Source organism: Rhineura floridana, chromosome 1, assembly GCF_030035675.1.
Source record: "Rhineura floridana isolate rRhiFlo1 chromosome 1, rRhiFlo1.hap2, whole genome shotgun sequence".
NCBI classification, from domain to species: Eukaryota; Metazoa; Chordata; class Lepidosauria; order Squamata; family Rhineuridae; genus Rhineura; species Rhineura floridana.
The window spans coordinates 29,099,374-29,124,835 of NC_084480.1; the positions used below are offsets into that span (position 1 = coordinate 29,099,374).

At 40.6% G+C, this 25,462-nt stretch overlaps 1 protein-coding gene across 6 annotated transcripts in view; it reads right to left on the reverse strand.

Moving 5' to 3' along the window:
• Positions 1-754: 754 nt before the first annotated feature.
• TTC33 (tetratricopeptide repeat domain 33) overlaps positions 755-25,462 on the reverse strand; it is a 51,813-nt gene continuing 27,105 nt past the window's right edge. For all 6 annotated transcript variants that reach the window (XM_061617000.1, XM_061616989.1, XM_061617014.1 and 3 more), the window contains 3 exons: positions 18,137-18,218; positions 10,828-10,959; positions 755-3,277 (listed from right to left, as the gene is read on the reverse strand). In XM_061617000.1, coding sequence (XP_061472984.1) covers positions 2,924-3,277; positions 10,828-10,959; positions 18,137-18,218 — 568 coding nt within the window. In that variant the 3' untranslated portion in view covers positions 755-2,923. The remainder of the gene's footprint in view (positions 3,278-10,827; positions 10,960-18,136; positions 18,219-25,462) is intronic.

A 25,462-nucleotide genomic window follows, 5' to 3' on the forward strand; every position in this document is an offset into this window, starting at 1 on the left:
GTAACTTTACCTCTGCACTTTCATATACAAAGAAAAGTGACTGGGTGGCTCCTTTAGAGATCCCTATTACCGTTACTCTGCAAAGAACATTCAACTGCAATATAAACGATTTAAGTTATCTAGATTCATATTGAATTCCTTTGCTTTTTGGTAAATAAAGGAAAATAGTGGTGTATCATATGGATCCACTGCTGGAGGTCTCTGAACCCAATCTGGCTCCATGAGAGGCATCATCACCTGATCCTTCATTTGCCAACCAAGGGGCAAAAGAGGGAGGTGGGGGGAATTGCAGCAGTGGCTTGATAGCAGGTCAGTTTGGGCCTGGGCCTACTTGACTATTATCAAGCAGCCCTCCAAAAAAACTTGCTGTTGACCAAGATGCTCTGAATGCTCTATGTTGTGTTCTGTGGGACGGCAAATGTGGAAATGGGAAATACTTGAAAGTATGTAGGCAATGCTACCTAAAATCTCAGAAGGCAGAGTGTTGGCTGATCCAGACATCTGGTGAACAAGAACCTCAGTGCCTTTCCATCGCTCCTTCCTGCCTCCAAACTAGAAAAAACCCAAGTACGTTATGCAAAATACCAAACAAATCAGGCAAAACAAAAATCATGCATAGTCACGTAATGCAAATCCATCGCAGAACTCAGCTTTTCATGGTTCAGAATTTTGACTGCCTAGATGCAAAATTTATTTATTTAGCGTGGAGTAAGCAGTCCTAGGCCTGAGCAATCAGTGACTAGTGAATGACAACTGAGATTTTAAACAAAGACTTTATTCTCCTAGAAAGAAAACTTTAATTGCAACATAGGAATATTAATGACAACCTAGGCATGCAAAACATAATCAGGTGTAAGAAATTAGAATAAGATTAATAAAACCAGTAGTCTGGTTAAAGTATCAGTAACCAAAAACAGCAACTGAGCGCTACTTCTTCATGAGACTATCCAACACTTGAGAGGCAAGCGCTGATCTTTTTTGTGTTATACTATGTTATAACATTTGTGTTATACTATGAAGCACGCACGAAAGACAGAGACTGCAACAGGAAAATCCTGGTATGCTTAGATGTGTTCAGGGTGAGTATATCCATATTCAATATGGCAGCACTATGGACACTGCCCCCCCACCACTTAAGATTTTCCTGAGGATGTTCCGAAAAAAATGTGACTGAAGTTCCTCAATTATTTCTCATAGACTGCAATCCTATAGACACTTACTTGGAAATGAGTCCCTTTAAACTCAATGGACTTACTTCAAGTAACCAAACATAAGATTGGGTGGGTCAGAGTCATGGCTAGATAAATTAGAAATCTAAAACTATTATGGGAGAAACTAGCTGATTCAAGGACTTGATCTGAAGGGAATTATATGAAAAACTTCATATACAGCTTTATTACAATTAACTGACTTTAGAAAAGCATTTTTTGTCATTTCTTCAATCAAAATTAAAATTTGTATAACTGAGAGTTCACTCAAAATTTGCCTGCCAAATAAATAATTATTTAATAATTCCTCTTTTTAAAGACATTCAAATTGAATCTGGCTATCAAAAATTCATGCTTGACCTGGCAAGTGCTATTGTGGAGCAGATCTGTTTACAATACAAAGCAAACTGATTGGAACTACCAGATTACCAGAAAAAAGCAGATTCATACATCCTTTTTTGTGTATATTGAATACACTACAATTTCATCAACCCTGACCAGACTTGGACACGAGACATTAACATGAGGGCAACTTCTGAGGGCATTGCAATTCTATCTTGTTCCTTTGCAGTTTTCATTTTGTGCTTTATTTTAAAACTGCAATAATAAAAACTAGTGGTTTCCACGCCCCAATGGCAACAGCAGCCAACCTGTTCCACACTGAGGATTATGCTGGAAACAGATAATGAGCAGGACCATCTGGCTTATGTACATACTTGGGCATGAATAAGTTAAACATAATGTGCACTCCAAACTGCTGCTGGCAATTACTTTACAGTGAACCACTTCTTGCTAAGAAAAAAAACAAACACCAAGGCCTGTTTCTTTGAAAAGTGCTTGCGAGGGAAGTATATCCAATTGCAAAAAGGGAATTCTTTTAAAACTAGGTTTCAAAAAAAAGAAAAGATCTTGGAGCATCTTGTATCAGAAGCAACATCTGATACCATCACCAGCTGCAGTAACAGTGGAATCAGATCAAATAAGACCTTCTTGTCCCCAAAGACTGTAAGTTGAAATATGTTTGGCATACTATGGGCCACAATAAACATTCTACTTCTAAGCATCATTTTAAGACTTTACCTCCATGCCTTCCCCCCACTTTTTTGTGGTTTTGTCCCTTTGGTGCTGCCTCCTTTTTTGTCCTGCTCCTGGCTGTGATCAGCCGTAGGTGGGAGAGTTGGGAGATGTCTTTTGGGATAGAGAACAAGCTGAAAAAGCAACTCTATTCATGTGTGTAGAGCACATAAGGAGCAGGAACAATAGCAAAGTATGGCAGAATAGGAAAACATAACAAAGGACTGTTTATGGGACCAAGCATGCATCCTTCCCCAAATTTCAAGCTCCCTACTCAAAACCATAATTTCCAGACTAGGACACCCAACCAGCTCGGCAGAGGCTGCTCTACGCTCCTGTCCCTATGGTGCTCTGCCTCATTTCCGTGGCATTGATTTTATCATATGTGGATTCAATTTGTGATCAGCCAATAGTAACAGATTTCTGCTCATGTGTGGCCCTTTAAGACCTTCCTGTCTTTCTGGCGATATTAGTAGTGAGGGCTTCAGATAGTGAAGTGAAGCAATACTGAGATGCAGATACTGAGGCTTAATATGATGGGGGCCGGTGAACTCCACAGCCTGATGATCCCAGAGGAAGCTACAACAGAGGAAAGATGGAAAACAGGCCTTCAAAGACATGGCTGCTAGAGTTGGTGCTCTTTACCGTGCTTTGATAAACACAGCACCATCAGGGGTTGTTGCGCATTCCTCCTTTTCAGTTACTGTCTCGACTTCCCCGGAAGCAGATACAATTACAACAGTTTTAGAGGCCAATGCGGCTTTCTCCTTCTCAGCAATAGCTGCACACACAGCTAAGATCTCGTCACTTTCAAAATCATAATCTGGTATTGTTTCTTCTGAAGTCTCTCCCTGAGCTGCCACGCTTTGCGCCTGTGTCTCAGTTTTGGTTGCTTTCTTTTGCTGCTGTAATTTCCTCGCCCAAGATAGATCTTCATTCCACAGTTCAGGACTTAGCGGACAGATATGCAAGGCAACCTGAAAACTTCGGATTGCCTACAACGAGCATGGAAACAGCAGTTAGAATTTGTCAACACAAAGCATACCTACTGGACTAAAGAGAATAAGGCACATTATATCACCAAGTAAAATACTAATGGTGTTATATAAATACGAATAACAGTACTAATTCTGATCTTTTCAACCATAAAGTCCAGCAGATTGAGTGCTGAACTTAGGGGATTCTGGGTAAATTCCAAACTCATTGGTGGGTTTAGACAGGTGTAATAATAATTCACATTTACAAAATTTATTTCAAGCGTATTATATCTTTGAGCCCACAATCAGCTGACCACTCACTTCTGCAAATAACCAAGCAGGGAAACATCAGACTTGCAAACTAGAATCAGATTGTGATTCTGAAATTTGTGATTTTCCCAGATCACAGAAGAGAAATCATGATCTATCTCTAAAAGCTGAATAATATAGTGAGGGCTAATGAAAACTGAGATTATAAAAACATATTACAAAAATAATCACATTTCTCATGCATATATTTATCCCGTATAGTTTTAGGGTACAAGCACCAGTTGTTTTAGATATTTCCTTACAATACAAAATACAAGGTACTATTCACTTGCTGGTGTACAAGAATTCAGGGATTTACATTGAACTCGGATGTCACAGGTTTCATACACAGACTATGACAGAAGGTATTTCATTTTATATACCTCTGTCAAAGCAATTAGAGCTGCTTATAATGAGGCTCTCTTCCTGCCACTCCAGAGGCAGAAAAAAGAACCAACAAATTCCTGCCCCAGTTGTTACTGCAATATATGCATTCCATAGGGAGATGTATTGGTCCCAGCAGAAAACATTTATGGGCTATGTGATTTCTGTAAAGAAATGCTGAACCCGAGATTATAACTATAGTCTGTTTATTGTCTTGATCAACTACAATTCATTTCCAAGAAAGAAAGAAAAAAGAAAGAAAAGGGGGAGGGGGGAAGAAATCTCTTGCATCTGAAAGCCTCCTTGCCAGCACTTAGTTTTCTGAACATGCTGGAAAAAAGCAAACATTTGAAATAGGGCAGCTCAATTCTTTCAGTACAGCATCCGTCAACAGCTGTTAGCATCAAGAGGCTGCTAAACTGTGAGTAAATATGAAAATATCCAAAGTATTGCAAAACAACACATAAGACCACTTTGATTTCTTTTTTTGAAAGCTCCTCAGGGTTGTCACTATATAACTGTCAGTAAAATACCATTTGCTTCTATGAGGCTGTAAACTGCATTACCAAGCACCTTTGTTCCAACAGTACATCTAGATTAATGCTTGCTGTTGGATAAAAAGATATTTCCATAGTCAGATATAAGTCTTTCAGAGATGCTAAAATGTAACAGAATTAGCATATAATTAAACAATGTGTTACTATGGGTAATTTAATTCTAATCCTTGCCAAAAAAATCCTCTAAAAATCTCAATTTTCAGAATGAAGAAATTTGCTCGTTTCATGTTTTGGGGAAATGCCTGAAAGCTAAGATAAATTGGAGAGAAACACTGATTATAATACAGAATTCAACCCAGAATAAAATAATTTAAGGAGAAATCCAGAAATTATTTTGCTAGGGCATCTGCAAAAATTAATTAGAAGAGTCAGATGCTTTTTTATACATTTATCAGTAGTGGTAAAGATAATCCTTGCTAAAAATTGGAAATGGAGAGAAGGGCCGATTACTAAAGGATGGGGAAACAAACTATGGTTAGGTATATAAATGGAAAAATTGTTATCCATTCTAGAATTTATTCTGCTATAACTGAATTACCTAGATTCCTTAAAAATAATTGGCTGGTTTTGTTTTCAGTTTCAGGAGTAACAACAGGATGGGAACAAGCACACTACGTGGTTCCAATGTGGCGCAGCACCCAGGGCTCCACATAGCTCTCTACTCATCAATTGGCAATCATGCTAATCAATCATCTGTTTGGTACGGAGAAAGAGAATTTGCACAGAGCTCTTGTGCTTCCCCCCCCCCCAATTTCTCCCTGAATTGTTATCAACTCATCATTTTCCCAGTAGGGCTACATGTGCACAGGCCCTACAGCTGGATCAGGGGAGGAACTTCACATCACACATCACCCATCTCATGTGTGACCAATACTTCATTGCTAGATCAGGAAGAGTGTCTTTCACATGTTGTCAACAGAGCTAGGAATTTTATTACTGAATAATTCTGTACACGACATTCACTATAACGTACTTTCTAGCCTCTGCAACTCCCAATTATTCCATTTACTATTTTTTATGTATTTATTACCTGTCTATCCCACTTTCCCTCCAAGGAGCTCCAGGTGGTGTACATGGCTTTCCCCCTCCTTATTTTATCCTCACAACAACCCTGTGAGGTAGGTTAGGCTGAAAGAGAGTGATTGGTCCAAGGCCATTCATAGCCAAGTGGGGAATTGAAACCTGGTCTCCAAGGTCCTAGTTCAATACTCTAACCACTAAACCACGATGGCTTGTGGCATAGCATACACTTTCCAGTGTTAACTAGGAAGAAAGGAAGGTTGTTTAAGAGTTCCTGCCTTCCTGCAGGACTATGAAAGGATCATTCTCAGTTGTATTAATATCCTGTCACTTTTACCATCGGTCCAGCTACCAAGAATAACCCCCCATTTGTTTGCTGAAACTGTTTTTTTTTAAAACAATCTTTCTGTAGTCGGGCTTATCTGAATCTCACTCATTATTCATCGTTGGAATTTTAAGTATGTTTTACTTCATGTTATTCAGTAAAAAGTGTGAGAAAATCCGTTAAGACTCTCAGGACCAAGTCACACATTGGTGTAGAAGAGAGGGGAGCACAGTTCAGTCTGATGGCATATCTGCACAAATGCCAGTAATAACCTCTTATTAAATAATACAGAAATAAGGAAACAGAAAATTATAGAACATATTTTTTGGCATATAAGTGACTGGAGATGGTCAAAGAAAAGCTTCTTCAACAAATAAATTGGATAATGGACCAGTGATGAAAGGATTGTTCATCCTATCCATTTGAAGACTTAGTCATATTTCCTCCATTCCTGCCAAGCTGTATGTTTCATCATTAGGTTTTCATTGATTTCTTTTTCAGTTAATTTGACAATTGTCATCATCCACAGATATATATTTCTCTGCTGTGAGCTAGGGCACAACTCCAAAATCATAGGTCAATCTGATCACAATTCTTAGTCACTGGTGTTTGAGAGACCTTTTACCTTCAGTTATTGGAATGGCTTGTTTGGCAGCCTGTAAAAGAAAAGGACAACCTAACAGAAAAAGTCACTTTTGTTAACAAAATGACATTTGATTCAGAAAATGTATCCCAGCAGAGCAGCTGAAGCATCTAAAATGGCATATTAGAAGTTCACAATATTTCTAGAGCCCATAGCGCATCTCTGCAACATACTGTTTTGTAGCTGGTCCATTGTGTGTAACCAGCAGTCCTTGAAAACCTGGGGTACCTTGAAACCTTTTCAGGGATTCCTCACTGAGATCTGTAAAAGCTGCCTTGAAAAGACAGTTCATCTACCACGCTTCATGGAGGATAAGGCTATAAGGCTACCAATGGCTACTAGCCATGATGGCTGTGTTCTGCCGTATAGTCAGATGCAGTATGCTTCTGAAAACCAGTTGCCGGAAGTCGCAGTAAGGGAGAGTGCTCTTGCACTCAGGTCCTCCTTGTGGGCTTCCCAAGGGCATCTGGTTGGCCACTGTGAGAATACTGGCCTAGATGGACCACTGGCCTGATCCTGCAGGTTCTTCTTATGTTCACTCACCAATCTGCTGCAGCAGATGTGTGGACACAGAGCAGTATCAGGTGTGTTCTGGGATGCACTCTTAGTTCACATAGAGTGATGGAGAGGCTCAGTCGGTCTAGCTAGTATCCCATGTGAGCGGAGTGTGTACCTAAACATCTTTGCAAGGTTCAGGGACTCTAGAGGTGATATTCAGAGACTCCTTAGAAGATGCTGGTGTGGAAATAATTCCCTGAAGGCAGAAACCTGGAAAACCATCCTGTTAAAGTAACAGTAAATGTGCAAGAACTTATGAGTCAATGAGAGTAAAGAAGAACTAGAATGACCACCTAATTCAGAGGAAAATGCGAGTTGAAATACAACTGAAGTAGAGTCCAGCGGCAATTTGGACCAGTCTCGAAAGACACATTCCAAACCATAAGAACTCTACTGGCACACTCTCTTTCACAGCTGACCTAGGCAAAAGGGTTCTAGGAAATCTTGCATAGAATGAAAAGCAGCATGAGAAGCCTCAGACATTTCACCACTAAGATAATTTAAATAGGGCTTTCCTTGAATGTTCAAAGCATTTCAAAAACATATCAATAATTCCTGGAGTAAACCTGCAAGGTAAGCCACATTATGTGTATGTGTGCGTGTACATGTACACAGAATCATAGGAGGAACCTAGCAACTACAGACCAGTCAGCCTGATATTGATCCCTGGGAAAATTCTGGAGCAGATTATAAAGCTGTTCAGGGCCGGCCACAGACATGCTGGGGCCCTTGGCCACAACCCTGCCCCAGGCCCCGGCGCTCCCCTTCCGTGATTCATGGCAGGATTGCTGCAGCAGACCACATGGCGAGAGCTTCGGGCTCCGCCATTCCCTTGCTTAATCTACCTTGTTCTGCAGTTGCGCACGCAGCGGTGCCCTTAACAAAAATGGTAGCTGAAGTTTCCCTAAGGAGCTGAAGCCTCTGCCGCCATCTTGGTTCATGGCAGGGATGCGCGTGCACAGCACGTATGCATGCCATCAGCCAAGATGGCGGCAGAGGCTGGGCTGCGTGTCATCGGCATACTGATGGCAATGCACTCCAAAACTCCGGATGACTGCACCCAACGGTTTCATGTAGATGTTGAACATCATGGGGGCAGAACTGACCTGGTTGGCCACTGTGAGAACAGGATGCTGGACTAGATGGGCCATATGTTCTTATGACCCCTGCGGAACCCCATACTAGAGAATCCAGGGTGCTGAGCAATGTTCCCCAAGCACCACCTTCTGGAGCCGACCCGCCAAGTAGGAGCGGAACCACCGCCATGCAGTCCCTCCCACTCCCAACTCAGCCAGTCTCCCCAGAAGTATACCATGGTCGATGGTATCAAAAGCCGCTGAGAGATGAAGAAGAATCAACAGAGTCACACTCCCCGTCTCTTTCCTGACAGAGGTTATCATACAGGGCAACCAAGGCTGTTTCCATGACAAACCCAGGCCTGAAACCCGACTGAAATGGATCCAGATAATTGGTCTCATCCAAGAGTGTCTGGAGCTGGCCCGTAACCACTCGTTCAAGGACCTTGCCCAGGAATGGAACATTTGCTACCGGCCTATAGTTATTAAAATTTTCTGGGTCCAGGGAGGGTCTCTTCAGGAGTAGTCTCACTACCGCCTCTATCAGGCGGCCGGGGACCATCCCCTCTCACAGAGAGGCATTAATCACTTCCCTGGCCAAGCCGGCTATTCCATCCCTGCTAGCTTTTATTAGCCAAGAAGGGCAAGGATCCAGCAAAGAAGTGATTGCATGAACCTGAACGTCCTCAAGCTGTACCAACTGAAACTCATCCAAGAAATCGGGACAAGGCTGTGCTCTGGATACCTCGCTTGATTCACCTGCTATAACACTGGAGTATAAGTCCTGGTGGATGGTGAAGATTTTACCCTGGAAGTGCCTAGCAAATTCATTACAGCAGGCCTCAGTATAGGAAATGAAAGCCTTGTTCTCCTGACTTCTGAATCCAGCAGCAATCCAGACAGAGTTGGAGGCACCAGCTAAGGAGCCAGATCAAGTTCAAGGCTCTGAGTCAGCTGCTGGAGATCAGGAGACTACTGTGCCTGAAGCTGTCACACAGGAGCCCTCCTAGACTACCAGGGCCTGTAGGAAAAGAGCCCGGATCCTCATGGGCGGCTCCTGAGTCCAAGGAACCAGATGCCTCTCACTGCACTTCACCAAGCCAATAGTGGAGGGAGGCTATGGAACCAAGGAGGGTGCCCATCTTCCGGTCCCAGGTTTGGACATTTAAGGCTCTGAAGTTCTCCATGAGTGCAGCCTAGAAGAGGTAGTCTGGAGACAAAGATTTAAAAGGTGTCAGTCTGGTTCCAGCCTTTGTTGGAGCAAGTTGCTCACTTGGAGCTATCCGTGGTCCTGCAGCTTCTAACCAGCCTTGCCTCCTTTTCCATGGGATCCAGCGCTGGACCAGAGAACAGCATTTGCAAAGCATAACTTGACTAGGATTCATGTTCTTTAGTACCAACTTTGCTGCTGGAGAATTGCACTCATATTGCTCTGCAGATGGTATTCAGCTTCCTGGTTTACGCTGACTTTCTCTTCTGGCCTGCATCTCCTCACCTCTTCCTTCAGCTCTTTTACAGCAAATGGAAAACAAAAGGACTACCTCGACATCTGTTTCTTTTAATCTTGCATAGTTTTCCCACACACAAAAACATCCCAGAGGCTGCACCAATGATTTTCAGGAAAAGGACATAAAAATCCCAAGGTGCTGTAGCTGATTTCTACCTATTCCCAGAAGAAGACCGAATGTATTTTGAGAAAACACTTTAATTCCAGATAATTTCCAAGTTGCTGAAAAGAATGAAATTTCCTTTGTTCTGCTTCTCTGGTATCTGAAGCACATATATGTGCTGCCCTGGGCTCCTGCTGGGAGGAAGGGCGGGATATAAATAAAATAATAAATAAATAAAATAAATATACGGCAGAACAAAAAGCATTTATTTCTTCAAATACTATAGGGCAGTAAGGGCAGTTCAGCAATGGAACCGACTGCCTAGGGAGGTGGTGGGATCCCCTTCGCTGGATGTCTTCAAGCAGAGGCTGGACAGCTATCTGCGGGAGATGCTCTAGCTGTGGATTTCCCGCTGCGAGCAGGGGGTTGGACTCGATGGCCTACAAGGCCCCTTGCAACTCTATGATTCTATACAAATTACCCTGAAGTTCTTCCTTGAAACACATGGGATCTTTTCTTACCCTTTTTTAAGTACCCTGGGACTGTCCCCCATTTTTGGAGTTCTCCCGTAAAGACAGCCATAGCACCAAAAGCTTCTGGCTGTTCATAAAAATGAGGAAAACTGCTGTGTTTCATTGAAAACATCACAAGCCCTCTCCACTGTCACCTAATGCTGATTAGTGGAGACCTCTATCTATAGTGTTCAAGGCTGAGCATTTGAAACTTGCTTCTTTTAAAGTAGATTGTTCTTTGGAGTATACAGATGCATGTGGATGTCTGGTATATTGAACTAAGAAAGCTTAAAGGTGACTTCACACATGGTGAAGGCCACAGCAGGAGATGTGCACTGACCATACCAACTGGATAGGAAACAAATTACTTAAGGTGAACTCCATCTCAACGGTTAACTGAAGAATAGATGATAGAAATAATCATGAAAGAAAGTGTTCAGACAGAAGCTTTACCTTTGTAGTGCAATTTTTTTTAAAATTGAACTGATTGAAAAATGCTTTTGACATATATTCAACATGTATTTCTGTAGGCAATTTAGAATGGAAGATTAGCCTTTCCCTTTTTTATACTTACCAGCGTAATTTCTCCTAGTCCAAGCTGGGCACGTCCCAAAGTCTGCCATGCCTCCGAAGAATGGGGATCTCTCTGGACAGCCATTTCTGCTGCATGCACTGCAGGGAACATTTCATGTAGAGACATCAGCACCTAATGAGGGGGAAAATAAAAGAGCAAGATTTTTATTTTGCAAAATCTCAAAGTGTCCAAAATGTAAGCGCGGGAGAGTCCTTGGAATGCAGATGAATTCTGTGGGCAATTAATAGCTAGATAGTGACCTGCAAAACAGCTCTTAACCGCACCAATTTTAAAAAAAGAACAAGCACAGTCATACTTATTCAATTTGCCCTTGTCCTAAATGGTTTCTAAAAAAAGCACCCTGGTAGCCATTTTGAAGAACTGTTTCATCAACAAGTTCTGTAAGCTACATAAACCCAAACTCCTTCCCATAACAATATCAGTTGGGATTCCAATAAGCATCACTCACAGAGAGAGCTCTGCATTTAGCCTGTACCAAGGACGATCAGAATGAATTGCCTGCCCAAAGTGAAGAAGATTGAAGGAAAGAAAAAAAAGTTATCAATATACTCAAAGTTAACTAACAGAGGAATCCAAACCCTTGCTTTTCTTGTAAGTGCTGAAGATGCGACTGATAGCATCCACTAACAAAGACAGAATTGGAATGTAGGAGATCTTGAGAGTATCCCAGGGGTTCATAATTTTTAAAATTATAATAAAAAAAGAACTTTAAACCGGATCTAAAAAATAAATCTATCATACTATCCTTCTTAAAACAAGAAGTTCAGCTATCTAACTAAGTCATTCCCCAAACCCTCTGGAGAAAATCTGGGGTGGGGCAGTGGGCACAGGGAGGGGGAGGAATGAAGGGGGAAGTTCTACTGTGTGAGTAGTACTATTCTACTGTGTCACACAATGACTTAATTGGATTCAGCCCTTTGTTTCTGGCAAGTTCTTCTCTTTTACATGTAGATTCAGCAGTGCCAAAATATAATCCAGTCAGAGGCATTGTCACTCTCACTCATTGTATTTGCTAATCTTGTCCAAAGAGGACTTCCATTGAAAAGTTGCACCAGTTGTCAAGTAGGAAAGACTTAACATAAGCTTCTGTCTCAGAGAAAGCTGGATGCTTGTTGAGCATGTGGCAGTGGCTTAACAGATCCAGTCTCTGCAAAATATTAAGGTTTCCCATGAGAACTGAGAAATGGGAACAAATGGGAACAATTGCAGGATGCCACTGGTTGTAAAAAATGGAATGTGGGAAGCTCTTCCCAGATATTGTTTGTCCATCTAGATCAGTACAATGAGTTCAGAACCAGACTCCTGTACATTACAGCCAAAACTGGAAATCAGCAGCAACGATAAAACTTTCTCTGTCTGCAACAATATAACTTTTGCTGATTTCACCTTTGCCTTCAGATGATGTCTCCCATGAGACGGGAGCCTCCTTTGACACATCAAATCTTTATTTAATCTTCCACACCAACCAATCACCTTAATGTTTGGTAGTGGCAAACAATTATATTGTGGCATATTGCTTGGGAGAAACAATTCAGTCACATTCATCCTATTGACTGAAAATTCTATTAATGTTAATACAGTTACCAACAGTCATCTTGTTAGGTCAGGAGTACAGAACCTGTGGCCTTCCACAGACACAGCCAACATGGAAAATGCTCATAGATGATAGGAGCTGGGGTCCAGCAACATCTGTAGGGCCACAGGTTTCCTTCCTCTATGTCAAGATATGTCACGACTGATCTATAACCCTGAGGGAATTCACTTTGGCTATATTATCAGCCTTATATAGGGTCATTTCTCCATCAGCTTCAATTTGTTCATCTCATTGAAAGGAGATATTGCAAAGGAAAGCTGTTGAGCAGAAAAGACTTAATGCGTGTTTCTCCCTCAGAAATTGGATGGACAAAAACCTATGATGGTCTTCACCAACCTGGCTGGGGTTGATGAAAGTTGTAGTCCAAAACATCTGGAGGCCACTAGGCTGGCAAAAGCTGCTGTATGCACTAAATGCTGCACAATGGTTTATTATGATTAGCCACTGATAGAGCACTTGGAATGTGTACACAACTTTAGAACCCTTTGATTTTTGTAGAAATATCAAAGAAAGTATACAGAAGCTCTGATATAACAATCAGGGGCTGGTGCTAGAAAGAAACTAGTCCTTATGCTCAGATGGAGCTAGTTTGGGTCTCTGGACTGCAGCCATGTCATCCAAGATGGACCAGTTTAAAACCAATCTGACTTTGGATGTTCCAAAGAAGCAGGAGGAGGAGGAGAAGGGAAAGTCAAATTTCCAATTTAATAAATCTCTTGGACATTTTTAAAAGGCCTTGAAAACGCATCTCTTTACGCTGGTTTTGAATTGGGAGGCAAGGTGTCATAGATGAAGGATTTGACTGTTTCCGGATTTAAGTGTTATTGAATTGCTTTTAACCTGTTTTTATTTTGTAAATTGTAATTTTGATATGTGGATGTGTTTTATGGTATTTGTAAGTCACTTTGTGGGGGCATTTTTCCTCAAAAGGTGGTGCAGATTAAAAAAAAATTAGAATGGTAATTAATGAGGGGTGGAACTTTCAATCTGCACTGCTTGCATATTCTCCCCACCCCCACAAGGTCCTTTGCAAATGTCACATCAAAAGGGAAGAGAGAGGAAGCACAACTAAGTTATGTCTTTCAAAACCACACTAAAGCTTGTTCCTCCGTACAAATACCACACTTGGCACATTACATCTTTTTAGTGCATACGAAATATGTTTTAAGTGCATGCCTTAAAACTGAAAATGGCAGCAGCTCCCTGTTGTGCATATACTCAGAAGCAAAACAGGGTCTGCTTCATGTTGTGAAAATGACCCTCAATGACTGGGGGTGGGATCTGCAAAAGACTTTCAGGTTTTTCACCAGGACAAATAAATTTTACTCATTGTGGCCATGCAAAGCAGAATGGGTAAGAATACTTCTTTATTGAGAATGTCTGTATCCCACTTTATAGACCTGAGAGGCTCTCCAAAGGCGTACAAACAAATCTCAACATAGAATCACATTCATCATCATCATCATCATCATCATCATCGTTATTATTATTATTATCTTTATTTATTTATACCCCGCCATTCAGATTTAGTAATATACTTTAGTCTGAAGCTGGGACCATCCCCAGCTTCAGGAATGACAAAAACAGAGCAGTCAGTGACGAGATAGTTACACAATAATGTACAGACACAGATACTGAAAATGTGTAAGTAAACCAGGACTACATCATCTGGAGGATTATTAAAATGCAGGAGTCAACGTAGTGCAGACACAGAGGTAGCAAGAATGTTTATAGCTGAGTACTGGCCTGAATCAGAAAGTTGATATAATATTGCCTGAGCAATCAAGAGATGTGTCCAGAGTTAAAGAAGGTAAAACATTGGCTTGATCGGCAAAAACAAAAAACAAACAAAAGGTCTAATGCAGCCTTTCCCAACTAGTGGGACACCAGGTGTTGTTGGACCACAACTCCCATCAGCCTCAGCCAGCATTGCCAATGGTCAGGAAAGATGGGAATTGTGGTCCAACAACATCTGGTGGCCCACCAGTCGGGAAAGGCTGGTCTAATGGCTTCCTTTGATGTGGCTGTGAAAGTTTTTCATACACAAATTTACAAGGGATGGACAGTACGCTTCTGTGCTCGTACTAGTCATTAATAGTTGTCTCTATATTCCAATATATATTCTAAGTTTCTGAATAATGAGAATTTGTGCAGAAAACAGCTATGCAAATATGGTTTGAAAAGACAGTCGGATCCATCGTACTCTGATTAATCATTGTGTGCTCCCCTTCTCCCAGCACAGCCACCAACTTTCTGCTACTACCACAGGACATTGATCCAGGTGGCTCCTAAGGTAAGAAATGGCAGTACATCAATGCCTGTGTGATGTCCACCATCCTCCTAGCTATGGAAAGAGAGGATACTACATGTGTAATTTACACAGAAATACAGCACAGTACCACAAGGCTATGTATGTCACTCTTTAACATTTCCATTCTGCTTTTGCTGGGCCTCTCTTGTCATTGAACTTATGATGACAGAAGGGCATAATACAGAGTCTCAATGCTTTGGAAGGTCACATAAGTGGAGACTTAGACCTAGGTTGTTCAGGGCTACCTTGAAAGTCAGATATAACACTTTAAACCAAACCCAAAAACTGATGATAATGAATGAAGATGACATAATATTGAAGTTGTATGATCCAACCGTGTTCTCAGCAGTGCGGGCAATAACATGGCTCCTTGAGGGGCGAGAGAGCGGCCTTGGGTCGTTTCGACGGTGGAGACGGCCAAAAAGACGAGGAAGAGGAAGACGCAGCGGCAACGGCCGCCGCCACAGAGACTGCTACCCGCCTCGTCGTTATTGTTAACCCTTCCGTGCCTGGCGGCTGCAGGGAAACCGAGGGGGCAGGCTCAATGCGCAGGCGCCAAGGCCGCTCCGGCCAGGTCTTCCGCGTCCCGCCAGCATGAGCCAAACCGCCTCCGCCGCCCCCCTTCCCCCGCCGGGCCCCGCCTCCCGCGCCCTGCATGCAGAGTTGCCCTCTCAGCAGCGGCGTCTTCGCCACTTATGGAACATTGTGGCACGGAACATTGTTAATAGGAATGGTTATCGCCTCCTGGACACCTACTTCACTCTTCACTTGTGTAATAATGCAAAGATATGTAAAGAATTTTATAAAAGTGAAGTGATAAAGAATTCCCTGAATCCAACATGGCGGAGTCTCGACTTTGGTCTTATGCCCGATCGCCTCGATACATCTGTGTCCTGTTTTGTGGTGAGGATATGGGGTGGCAAGAATGATACCCATCAGCTACTCATTGAGTGGAAAGTCAATCTAGACGGACTCAAATATTTGGGCCAGCAGATACATGCTCGTAACCCAAATGACATCATTTTTGGGCTGAATGATGGCTATTATGGCGCTTCATATGAACAAAAGGGCCACTCAGGATCCCAGAAGAATAACCTTCTCCAGGTGGATCAGAACTGTGTTCGTAACTCATATGATGTCTTCTCTTTGCTTAGGTAACTCTTTTTAAAATTCTGAAATAGAATCTTTAACACAGATAATGGTATAAAAAACATTACTGTCAGTAGGCTGAAAAAGGTTTTTCAGTCATATCCAGTACTCTGTGTGCAGCGTTGTTGTGAAAAGATGCCTTGGTGCGGATCCTCAACTCCCAAAACAGGATCTTGGAAATCTAACCTTGAGGTGTCCTTAAGAATACAGTATTTTTTATATAGTAGAACTTGTGAGTTTTGCTTACTGCAGGTGATCCTAACTGGCGACATTTTCCCCACGACCACTGGAAGAAGATGGCAGTATCAGATTAAAATGAAGAGTGTAGTATGCGTGTGGGTGGCCTAGTAGCATAAGTCCAGCTGTGCTGCTCAGATGAATGGTAGCTCTTGTCTCCAATATTTGTAATGTTGTAATGATGCATATTAGTAGCAGAATACTCCATTCTTTGCTGCTGTTTCTTTCTTATGCTGCCCTAGTATCTATTGATATCTTTTAATGTATTTTTAATGTATTTGTTTTAATGCATTTTAAGATCTCTTTTTATGATGTTTGTTTTGCTTTTTGATTTTCTTATATTTGTTCTATTCATATATTTTTCTTGTTTTATCCTCTATGTACACCGCCCAGAGAGCCTTTCTGGCTTAGGGCGGTATATAAATTAAATTAAATAAATTAAATAAATTAAATAAACCAGCAAGCCTCAGTTAACAAGCACCATAGCTGTCACATTTGAACCAAATGAAGTTTCCAAATTGTCTTCAGAGGCAGGTCCCATGTACAGTGCATTACAGCACTCTAATCCAGACATTACTGGAGTGTGACTGACAGAGGCCAGGACTAATTTCACCAAAAATGAACAGCTAGTGCTTCAGGTGAAGTTCGGAAAATGAGAAGCAGCTATGTCTACAGCCTGAGTGGAGAACCTGTGGCCCTCCAGATATTGCTGGATTACAACTCCCATCACCACTGATTATTGGCCATGCTGTCTGGGGCTGATGGGAATTAGAGTTCAGCATCTGGAAGAAACCAGGTCCCCCAGTTCTATTCTACAGCAAAATGCATGGCATTAAAATTACTATTCGGCATATGCTGCCTATGCAGAGGTAAAGAACTCAATTACTGGTTATTTCTCATCATGAATTATCTTTTAAATTGCTCAAGTTGCCCATTCTTTGCACATTTATAGTAGCGAGCTGTTTTTCTAGATGATCCCACAGTACAGCTATAATTTTATTCCTCTACAGTACATGGACACATTCCAATATGACCTGATACCTGCTCTGTCTCCAAGGTGGCATCAAAAAAATATAAAAACCCCTTTTCAATCTTTCTTTTCTAATTTGTGCATGTAAGTCCATTTTACAAGCGCTAACAGAGAGCTTTTGACAATTCACCTTCCCGCAGACATCTGGTTTGCCACTTTGAGAACAGGATACTGGACTAGATGGGCCTTTGGCCTGATCAAGCAGGGCTCTTCTTATGACCTTATGTTATGTTCATCCAAGCAAGACATGGTTTGAAATTGCATGTGCCTTTCATTTTCTGCATTGTCAGCATCCCAGTCTCTACATACAGTGTCCTCTGGAGATGGAACAACAGTTTAATTATGGTTTGTAAATTCTGACATCACACCAAAGTATAGTGAGCACAAACCATGCTTTGCAAACGATTTCAAAGTATTTTTTTATTCTGGTTTGCAAGTTGATTGCAAATCATGATTTGTCAGTTCAGACATCATTTTCTAAATGTAGCTTGGCACGACGTCTGAATTGAGCTGGCGTGCACGCGCATGCACACACACACGCTCTATTCTTCTAAATGGATACAGTCTATATGTTAACACAAGAAAGAAAGCTATGATATTATATAATCATATTTTTAAAATGTAAAATGGTTATTGTCAGTGCTAACAGATACTTCAACAGTTTATCTTGGGTACAATTTTACATTCACTGAGATATGTATTCTTTTACAGAAAACAAGAAGCAAGTTTTGCTCCATTTGTTGTCAAAATTTAACTTCACATAGTTGCCAAGATATTTATAAGCGTTTCTGTTTTGCATCTTTTACTTGCTCAATTGTATTGATAATTTTATACTACAATAGCTGTATTTATAATAAGACATTTATTCAAATCTACCTGCACTACCTTTTGTATGCATCAGAGCCTAATGCCAGAACAAATAAATATTCACATATTCTTCTGCTGCTGAGGCACTGTCATGCATTACCTGTGATTTCATCTCATAGAGGGTAGCATCTTCTGGAGTTAACTGAATTGCTTCATCCCATTTGTGAATAGCTTCCCGGTACCTGCAAGTTGTTAAAACAATAGTACATTCTTACTAGACTTATGGATGTTTTAAAGGCTAGTATTTTTACCATTTCATCATGTGACCAAGATTGCTTTGACTAGATATTTATTCAACCTTCTCACAAAGATAAAACTGATATTTACATCACTCCTTAAGACATAGAGGGCAAGAAGAAGAAAGAAGTCCATTTTAAGTTTCTTATTACATGGAATCAGAATTGTGTATCTTGTAGTGATGGCTGTAATTCTGGGTGCCCAAAGCCACTGGCACCTAACAAAATTAACACTTGCATTGCTGCAGTGTTTCGGATGCAGGTGTCTTTTCCTACCAGGCTCCAAGAAAGTACATTGTCTCCTTAAATTTTTACAAGTAACAGATCTAACACAAACCCTTAAAACTGTATTATATGAACTGACTTTTCAGAGTCAACCACAGGTGGTTCTCTAAGAAGTGCTTACTCTGGTGCTCAAGTGCTGGACAAGCAAATCAGAAACAGAGCCACATAGGCCACAACTTTCCCTGAGGACCCTATGGATTCAGCTTTAGGGAACCAGACTCATGGATCACAAGGGAGTATAAACCCTGGTTTACCCATGTACTAAGTTAAAACCACAGCTTACCATGTTTTGACTAAGCAGCAAACTATGGTCTGTTGCTCAACTAGAGCCCCCTTCATATATTAATCACATGAAAGGGGCTCAACACATTGACTGGAAATAGGGCTGAACTGTTGGTCTCACCCCCAGGCACAGCACTGAGCCTGCTCCTTAGACATCCACACATTGGCATGGATATCCGTAGGAAGGAAGCCTACGTACTTACACATACACTCTTCTCCCGGCAGATGGCTGTGTCAATGGGTGAACATCCAGGAGGCAAACAGCCACGGCCAGTGGTGTACCAGGGATAGGAACAGAGCTGTTCCCCTGTTATTGTGTCGAGTTCCCCTCACACAATTAAGGTGTGTGGCTAATGAACAGAAGAACTCAGATGCTGGATACGAGCAGAGGACGGAAGGAGCATGCAAGTCCAAGGTCTGTGACAATGTCAAATGTGACTTAGTTTACATTTGAACAGATTTATGCAATAACACTGACTGGGAATGGGGTAGGCCTCAGCATGTGACCTGTTAGTTAAAACGAAGTACGCTTAGCAAGACATCTGGGGTTAACTATACATATTTCAACCATTCCCTGGGGACAATAAAATTGCAAGTTCTCCTAAGTCTGTTGTCCAAAACCCCCCAAAATCTGACGGTACCCCTGACCCAGACTGTTTAATACTGCTCTGATGTGTACCCAGAACCCCCTCCACAACTAGACGTATATATTTCTTTCATATGAAAGGAGTAGTTCATGTGTGAAAATTTGGACATGTGCAGATCCCATCATAAAGTGAACGGAAAAGCCCTGACTTTGATGAGGTGGCATTCCTCAAAATGTGGCCAACAGAAATGTGCTGCTGTAGTACAGTACCACCTTTAACATTATGAAGACATCCCACAAAACTTTCTGCAACTGTGTAAATAAAAACTAATTCATAGCACCATCTTAACATTCCACAAACAATGTTTACCTGAAATGGAAAATCCCTCTACAAAATGAATAATTATATAAGTTTCATAATAAGTACACAATGCATTTTAAAGTGAGCTTTATATTTTGAAATAGCTTCATTTTTATAGAATTGTACAACTTCTACATTTTCTATCAAGGGTTGTCTCACAACCATAGATAGGGTTCAAATGTAAAATACGCTATTTTGAATTAAAAAAAAAACCACAGGAAAGAAGGACATTCTTTTTTCTTTTTTTAAAGGACATAACATGTAGTGAAGTGAATGTTGGACGTGCTACTGAAAATATCTGGAGAACAAACAAACACGACACAGCTGCAAAATCGTTAGGGTACTGGATGATTAAAACCATGATTTCTTAGCTGTAATAAAAGTTAAGCCCTTTTGGGGTTTACACCGTCAGCAAAATGAATGAAAAAATGTAGGCCATAATCCCTGCCAAGTAAATCCCTGCCAAGACAACATGCAAAATATGAATACAAAAAAGTATTTGCATCCACTTTTTAAAAAAGAACTAACTCAGCACACTGAATCAGGTGCTGCCCTTCCAGACTAGATCCTGGATCCTTTGGATCCAAACTCCAGAATTTTTTCCATTTGTTCCATTCCACAAATGGTGTGGAAACCACAGAACACTTCCACTTTCTCATCTCTCTTCAATCTCCTGGGCATCTGAGCTAGGCCAGCCCCAGTAGTGGACATTTTGATCACAGCCTACAGCAATGATCTTTTCAGAAGCCTGCATTTGGCTTCCCCAATCTAATCTGGTCTACTCCACACCTTATTTGTCTACTCTTTCTCCTCTGTGTATTATTATTATTGTTGCTGCCCACCCTTCACCATTAGGTTCCAGGATGGGCTACAGAAATATAAAATACAGTATTAAAATCCATTAAAACCGCACAGTATATACTTCTACTGAACAATTACCCTAATCCGTGTTTCTCTGCCCATATTAACTCTACAAAATGATACAAGATAGCCCAAAGTGTCCAGAGTCCACATCCAACAATCCATCTACTACACCACACTGGCTCATGGCATACATAAATGACAGCCCTCAAGCTACCTATCATGGAATATGTCAATGGTATCGTTCCAGAACAAGTGTTTAATGATCGGGACCATATTCAAGCTCAAAATGTTTAAACCAACATACAAAGCTGGTCTGTGTTGCTTTGTTTGTTCAAATGTCACTGCAGTCCATTCTGGGAGCTATGTGTACGTAGCAAGACAGTGTGTATGTGCAGTATCATACCTAGCGTATTTGACACCCGGAGCGGATCATTTTTTAACACCCCCCTCCTCTATACAACAAAATTATTCTCAGTTATTATCATGAAATGAAACAAATTATTATTATTATTATTATAAGTTTGGCAGAGATTCATAAAAATCCCATTCTCCCACTCTGAGGAACATGGCCAGAGGAGGGTGGGGTAGGGGGTGTTTCAGCCCCAGGGTGGGCAAGATTTTGTATTGCCCTAAGACCTGAGAAGGGTGGGATATACATTTAATACATACATACATACTTTTATGAGCATTACACCAGATATATTAACTCAGAGATGAATTTCTCAAATTATCCTGGATATTGGTTTTATCTCCCCCCCTTTTTATAGCCTCATCAGAAGTATTCAACAAATTTCATTGCAAGGTAACTATTTGTATAGTCTTCACAAGTATATAGTAAGTATTTTAGGATATTTTCATTCTTGCTTTTCTATCTGTTTTTAATGCAGTAAGTTGTACTCAGTTTCTTTTTGAAAAAAGTGACAACAACAACAACAATCCACCAGAGTACATGCTGTTACAGAATACCTAAGAAAATGAAAACCTGAGGGCTGGAACGGGTCTTAAAACATATTCTTGCAAGAATTAGCCAAGGGTTTCTTTTAAAACAGGAAGGTCTGTTGATTGATATGTTTTCTGCTATAGCGGGAAAGATAAAATTGAAAAAAATCTGTAATGATTTAGAGTAACTGACAGAGACCAAGCCCTGCATTTTGAAATCTGGTGTTAAAAGAACATGGGGTGGGTGGGCTTCCCTGTCAAAGCAGTCTTGCCCATACGTGTTTTGATTTTTGGGGATCCTCCTTTTCCCACTCGGCCCTCCTGCCTACCACATTCAGAAAGCTCCTCCTGTCTTCAGAAGAGACTTTTTTTGGGGGGGAAGGTCTTGGGTGAGGAAAGGATGGGATAGTCACCTCACAACATATCAGAACTAGAAGCAAAGTGGCCACAAAAACTACATCATGAGCAATAATAAAAAATTTCCAGCTACCCTGCCTTATCTCTCAAGGAAGACAAAATTAAAAAAATGATGAAGAAAAAACAACCAGTTGCTCTTCATGCCCCCCCCCCATTTTCCTGAATACGTAGGCTTTGCAAAATCCCTGAAAGGTAATCAGGGAGGAGCTTCACTGTTCAAAAATGGTTTCATCATGGGGATATTCAAATGTGTCACTTTGTAATTCTCCCCCCCCTATAAGCTACATATCTTAAATGGTTTGTTTGTTTATTTTTAATAAAAGAAACAAATGTACAATTGGCATTACAGAAAAAGCCCCAATAATCTCAAATTAGTTGTGACTAAAGCCTACCTTAGATGTGATAGCAAAAATGTAAACATCTTTCTTTCTTTCTTTCTTTCTTTCTTTCTTTCTTTCTTTCTTTCTTTCTTTCTTTCTTTCTTTCTTTCTTTCTTTCGTGTCATTCCAAGTGCCTGGCTTCTTGGTTAAGCAGGGCTACCTCACCTTCCTCCACAATATTATCATCCCAAGAATCCACGGCTGATGATAGCACTCTACTGGTGGACTAATGCTATACACATAAGCAACTGAGAACTAAGTTAAAATATGAAGCCAGCAATTTTGGTTTCAATGGATATGCATCCTGACCCAATACTCATTTTAATCAGAAGTAAGCCCCACTTGTTTCAACAGGGCTAAGATTGTGTGGGGCTGGAGCCTTAGTCACCGCTGTGGCTGGACTGAAATCCATGTAGACAGAATAGGCAACTTTCTTAAAATATTCTCCGAATTGACCCTTGCATGATCATCTGGGTCCAATTAAGAACATAAGAGCCTGATGAATTAACCCAATGGCCCATCTAGACCAACACTGTACCAGATGCCTATGGGAACCCAGTTCAACGGCAATTTACAACAGTGTGGTTTTCAGCTTTTGAAGACACCGAGTCACCCAGTAATTCTATATTTGTCATTATGTTCCTTGGTATGCTGTCAAATTTGTGGCAGCCAAATGTTCTATGTTCAGAGATTAACATTTATCATGAAAACAAACTAATACCTTTGACACCTGGAGCAGCTGATGTTTCCAGTGTTGCTCAGCAGATATTTTATCATTTTTATACATTTTGAAGTGCCACATATGAAAACAAAGTGCTGAACTAACTATCTGAATCAGAGATTTAACCTTTTGGCAGCAACAACCTACCCTCAGAAACACTGACCAACACTAAATAACGGATTGTTAATTACAGGTGTGCAAATTAAAGGTGCAGGCTTAGGCAGCAATGTAATGTGCAATACTATGCACTTAAACCTTAATTTTTGGGATTTGGGGTTTGTTTTTAAATATATCTATTTAAAAATATATTCAAATGCCATCCTCAGGCTGTAGAATGTCAAAGTCTTTTATTTTCTTATGTTTAAGTAGGCTGACTACCTGTTTCTTTTAATAATTAATCCTAACCTTCCCCCCCCCCGAATACGTGGTTAGGATAAAAAAACAACACCAAAGTCACATTTTAAAATTTTCAGATTGTTATTTTGATCCATCTAGGGCCACTTCCAGACTGTATCTATCTTGGAGGTAGGTCCGACTGCATTACAGCAAATTCAGATTGCACAATTAAAGTAGATTTGGGCCTCTTGCACAACAAACCCACTTCCAAAAAAAGCTGGAACTTTTTGCAGTAAGGCAAGTGACACAAAAATGCACTGGAAAGTATGGAATAACCATTGCTTGATGCAACATTGTTCGACCACTCCGCAAACAAATCATAATGACTGCTCCATAAACAGGTTGCTGGAAGGGACCTAGACTTTTTTCTTTCCAGCCCATCTAGCCAGAGATGGCACCGTGCTGAAAAGATGATATGTCTAACTTTACTCTTCTGAAGAGTCCACTTTTAGGTGTTTCATTCTCATAATTTCTGTAATGCACAATTTTAAGAACCAAGCATCCCATTTTGAAATATATTAACTGCAGTTCAAAAGCCCAAGTTAAGCACATGCAAAAACAATAAAATAAATAAATCCACATGCAGCCATTGAGAGCTGTGTATAAGAAAGACTGGCATAGGAAAGTAAGGAAAAGTTTTGGCTCTCTTTCCTAGCACTAAGTTTCAAGCATGGCTCGTCCACGTGGCAAACATTTTTAATGCTGTTTGCAACTCTCCTGTTGCATATTACCATCATTATCATCATCATCATTTATTATGCACCCTTCACCCAAACGCTCCAGAGTGGGTTGTAACAATTTTAAAATATGAAATTGAAAATAATTCCTCAGCTTATCTCAACACCCAAAAGGTCCTGTAGGGAAGGAGGCAGTCTTTCAGACATTTGAGACCTAACTCGTTTAGGGCTTTAAGCACTTACTTGAGCACCATGAATTGGGCCAGGAAACAAACTGGCAACCAATGCAACTATGTCAAAACAGGGGTTATATAAGATGTATGAGGAAGCTACCACTTAATAGCCATAGGGAAAAGCAACTTAGCTGAAGGGCCATAAAACACTGCAAAATGATTTCCCAAAGAAGAGGGTTAAAGAATATCAGACTCTGCCTCAAGTATGTTCTGTTCCATATTCCAACACCTGCTTTATTAAAGTACACAGTTAAATGCATCAATTCAAGTTTCATTACTCGAACTGGTAGCACTAAAAGACAGACCTATTAATTTTCCTCCCACAAAACATACATTTTGTATTTTTCATGCTGATACTCATTGGAGCAATTTGCTTTACTCTACCCCCTCATTTTCACCCAACGTTAAAGCAAATTATTCTGCTGCTGCAGAGAGCTAAGCCCTTTTCTCAGTTCTTTTTATGGGAATGGATGCTTTATGTCTGCTTGACACTGTGGAAGACTAGCAGAGACATAATTTTCTTTGTTATTAATGTTGATGGTTTCTTCTGGTTTTTTAAATTGATTTTTGCCTGCTCCTCATAAACGGGCAAAATGAAAGAGGTTCCTTACAGTTCAGGAGTTCCTTACAGTTCAGGAACTTGTAGATCCATTTGTAACCAAAAAAAGGAAAAATTTTAAAAAGTAAATTCAATTTGTAATAATTGTTTGAATAAAATGTACTTTTAATATACCAAATGTGATAATTTTATGCCAAACCAACTTGTACATAATTACATTTTATGTTCCTGAAGTAACAAAGTGACCTTCAATCTGTAAAAAGTGCTCATATTGCATTTTTCAATTTTTCTGAAAATTTCCATTTTTTTCTAAAAAAAGGAAAAAAAACAGTTTTTTCCATGGCTTCAAAATTTCTAGAAATTATACATCTCTGTTCACACCAAACCAATCTATTGCTTAGCTCAGCATCAAAACAACTGGGGAAAAATAATGTGCCCACAATCTCCTCTTCAGGAGCCCACACATTTGCTTGCTCATGCTAATCCATAG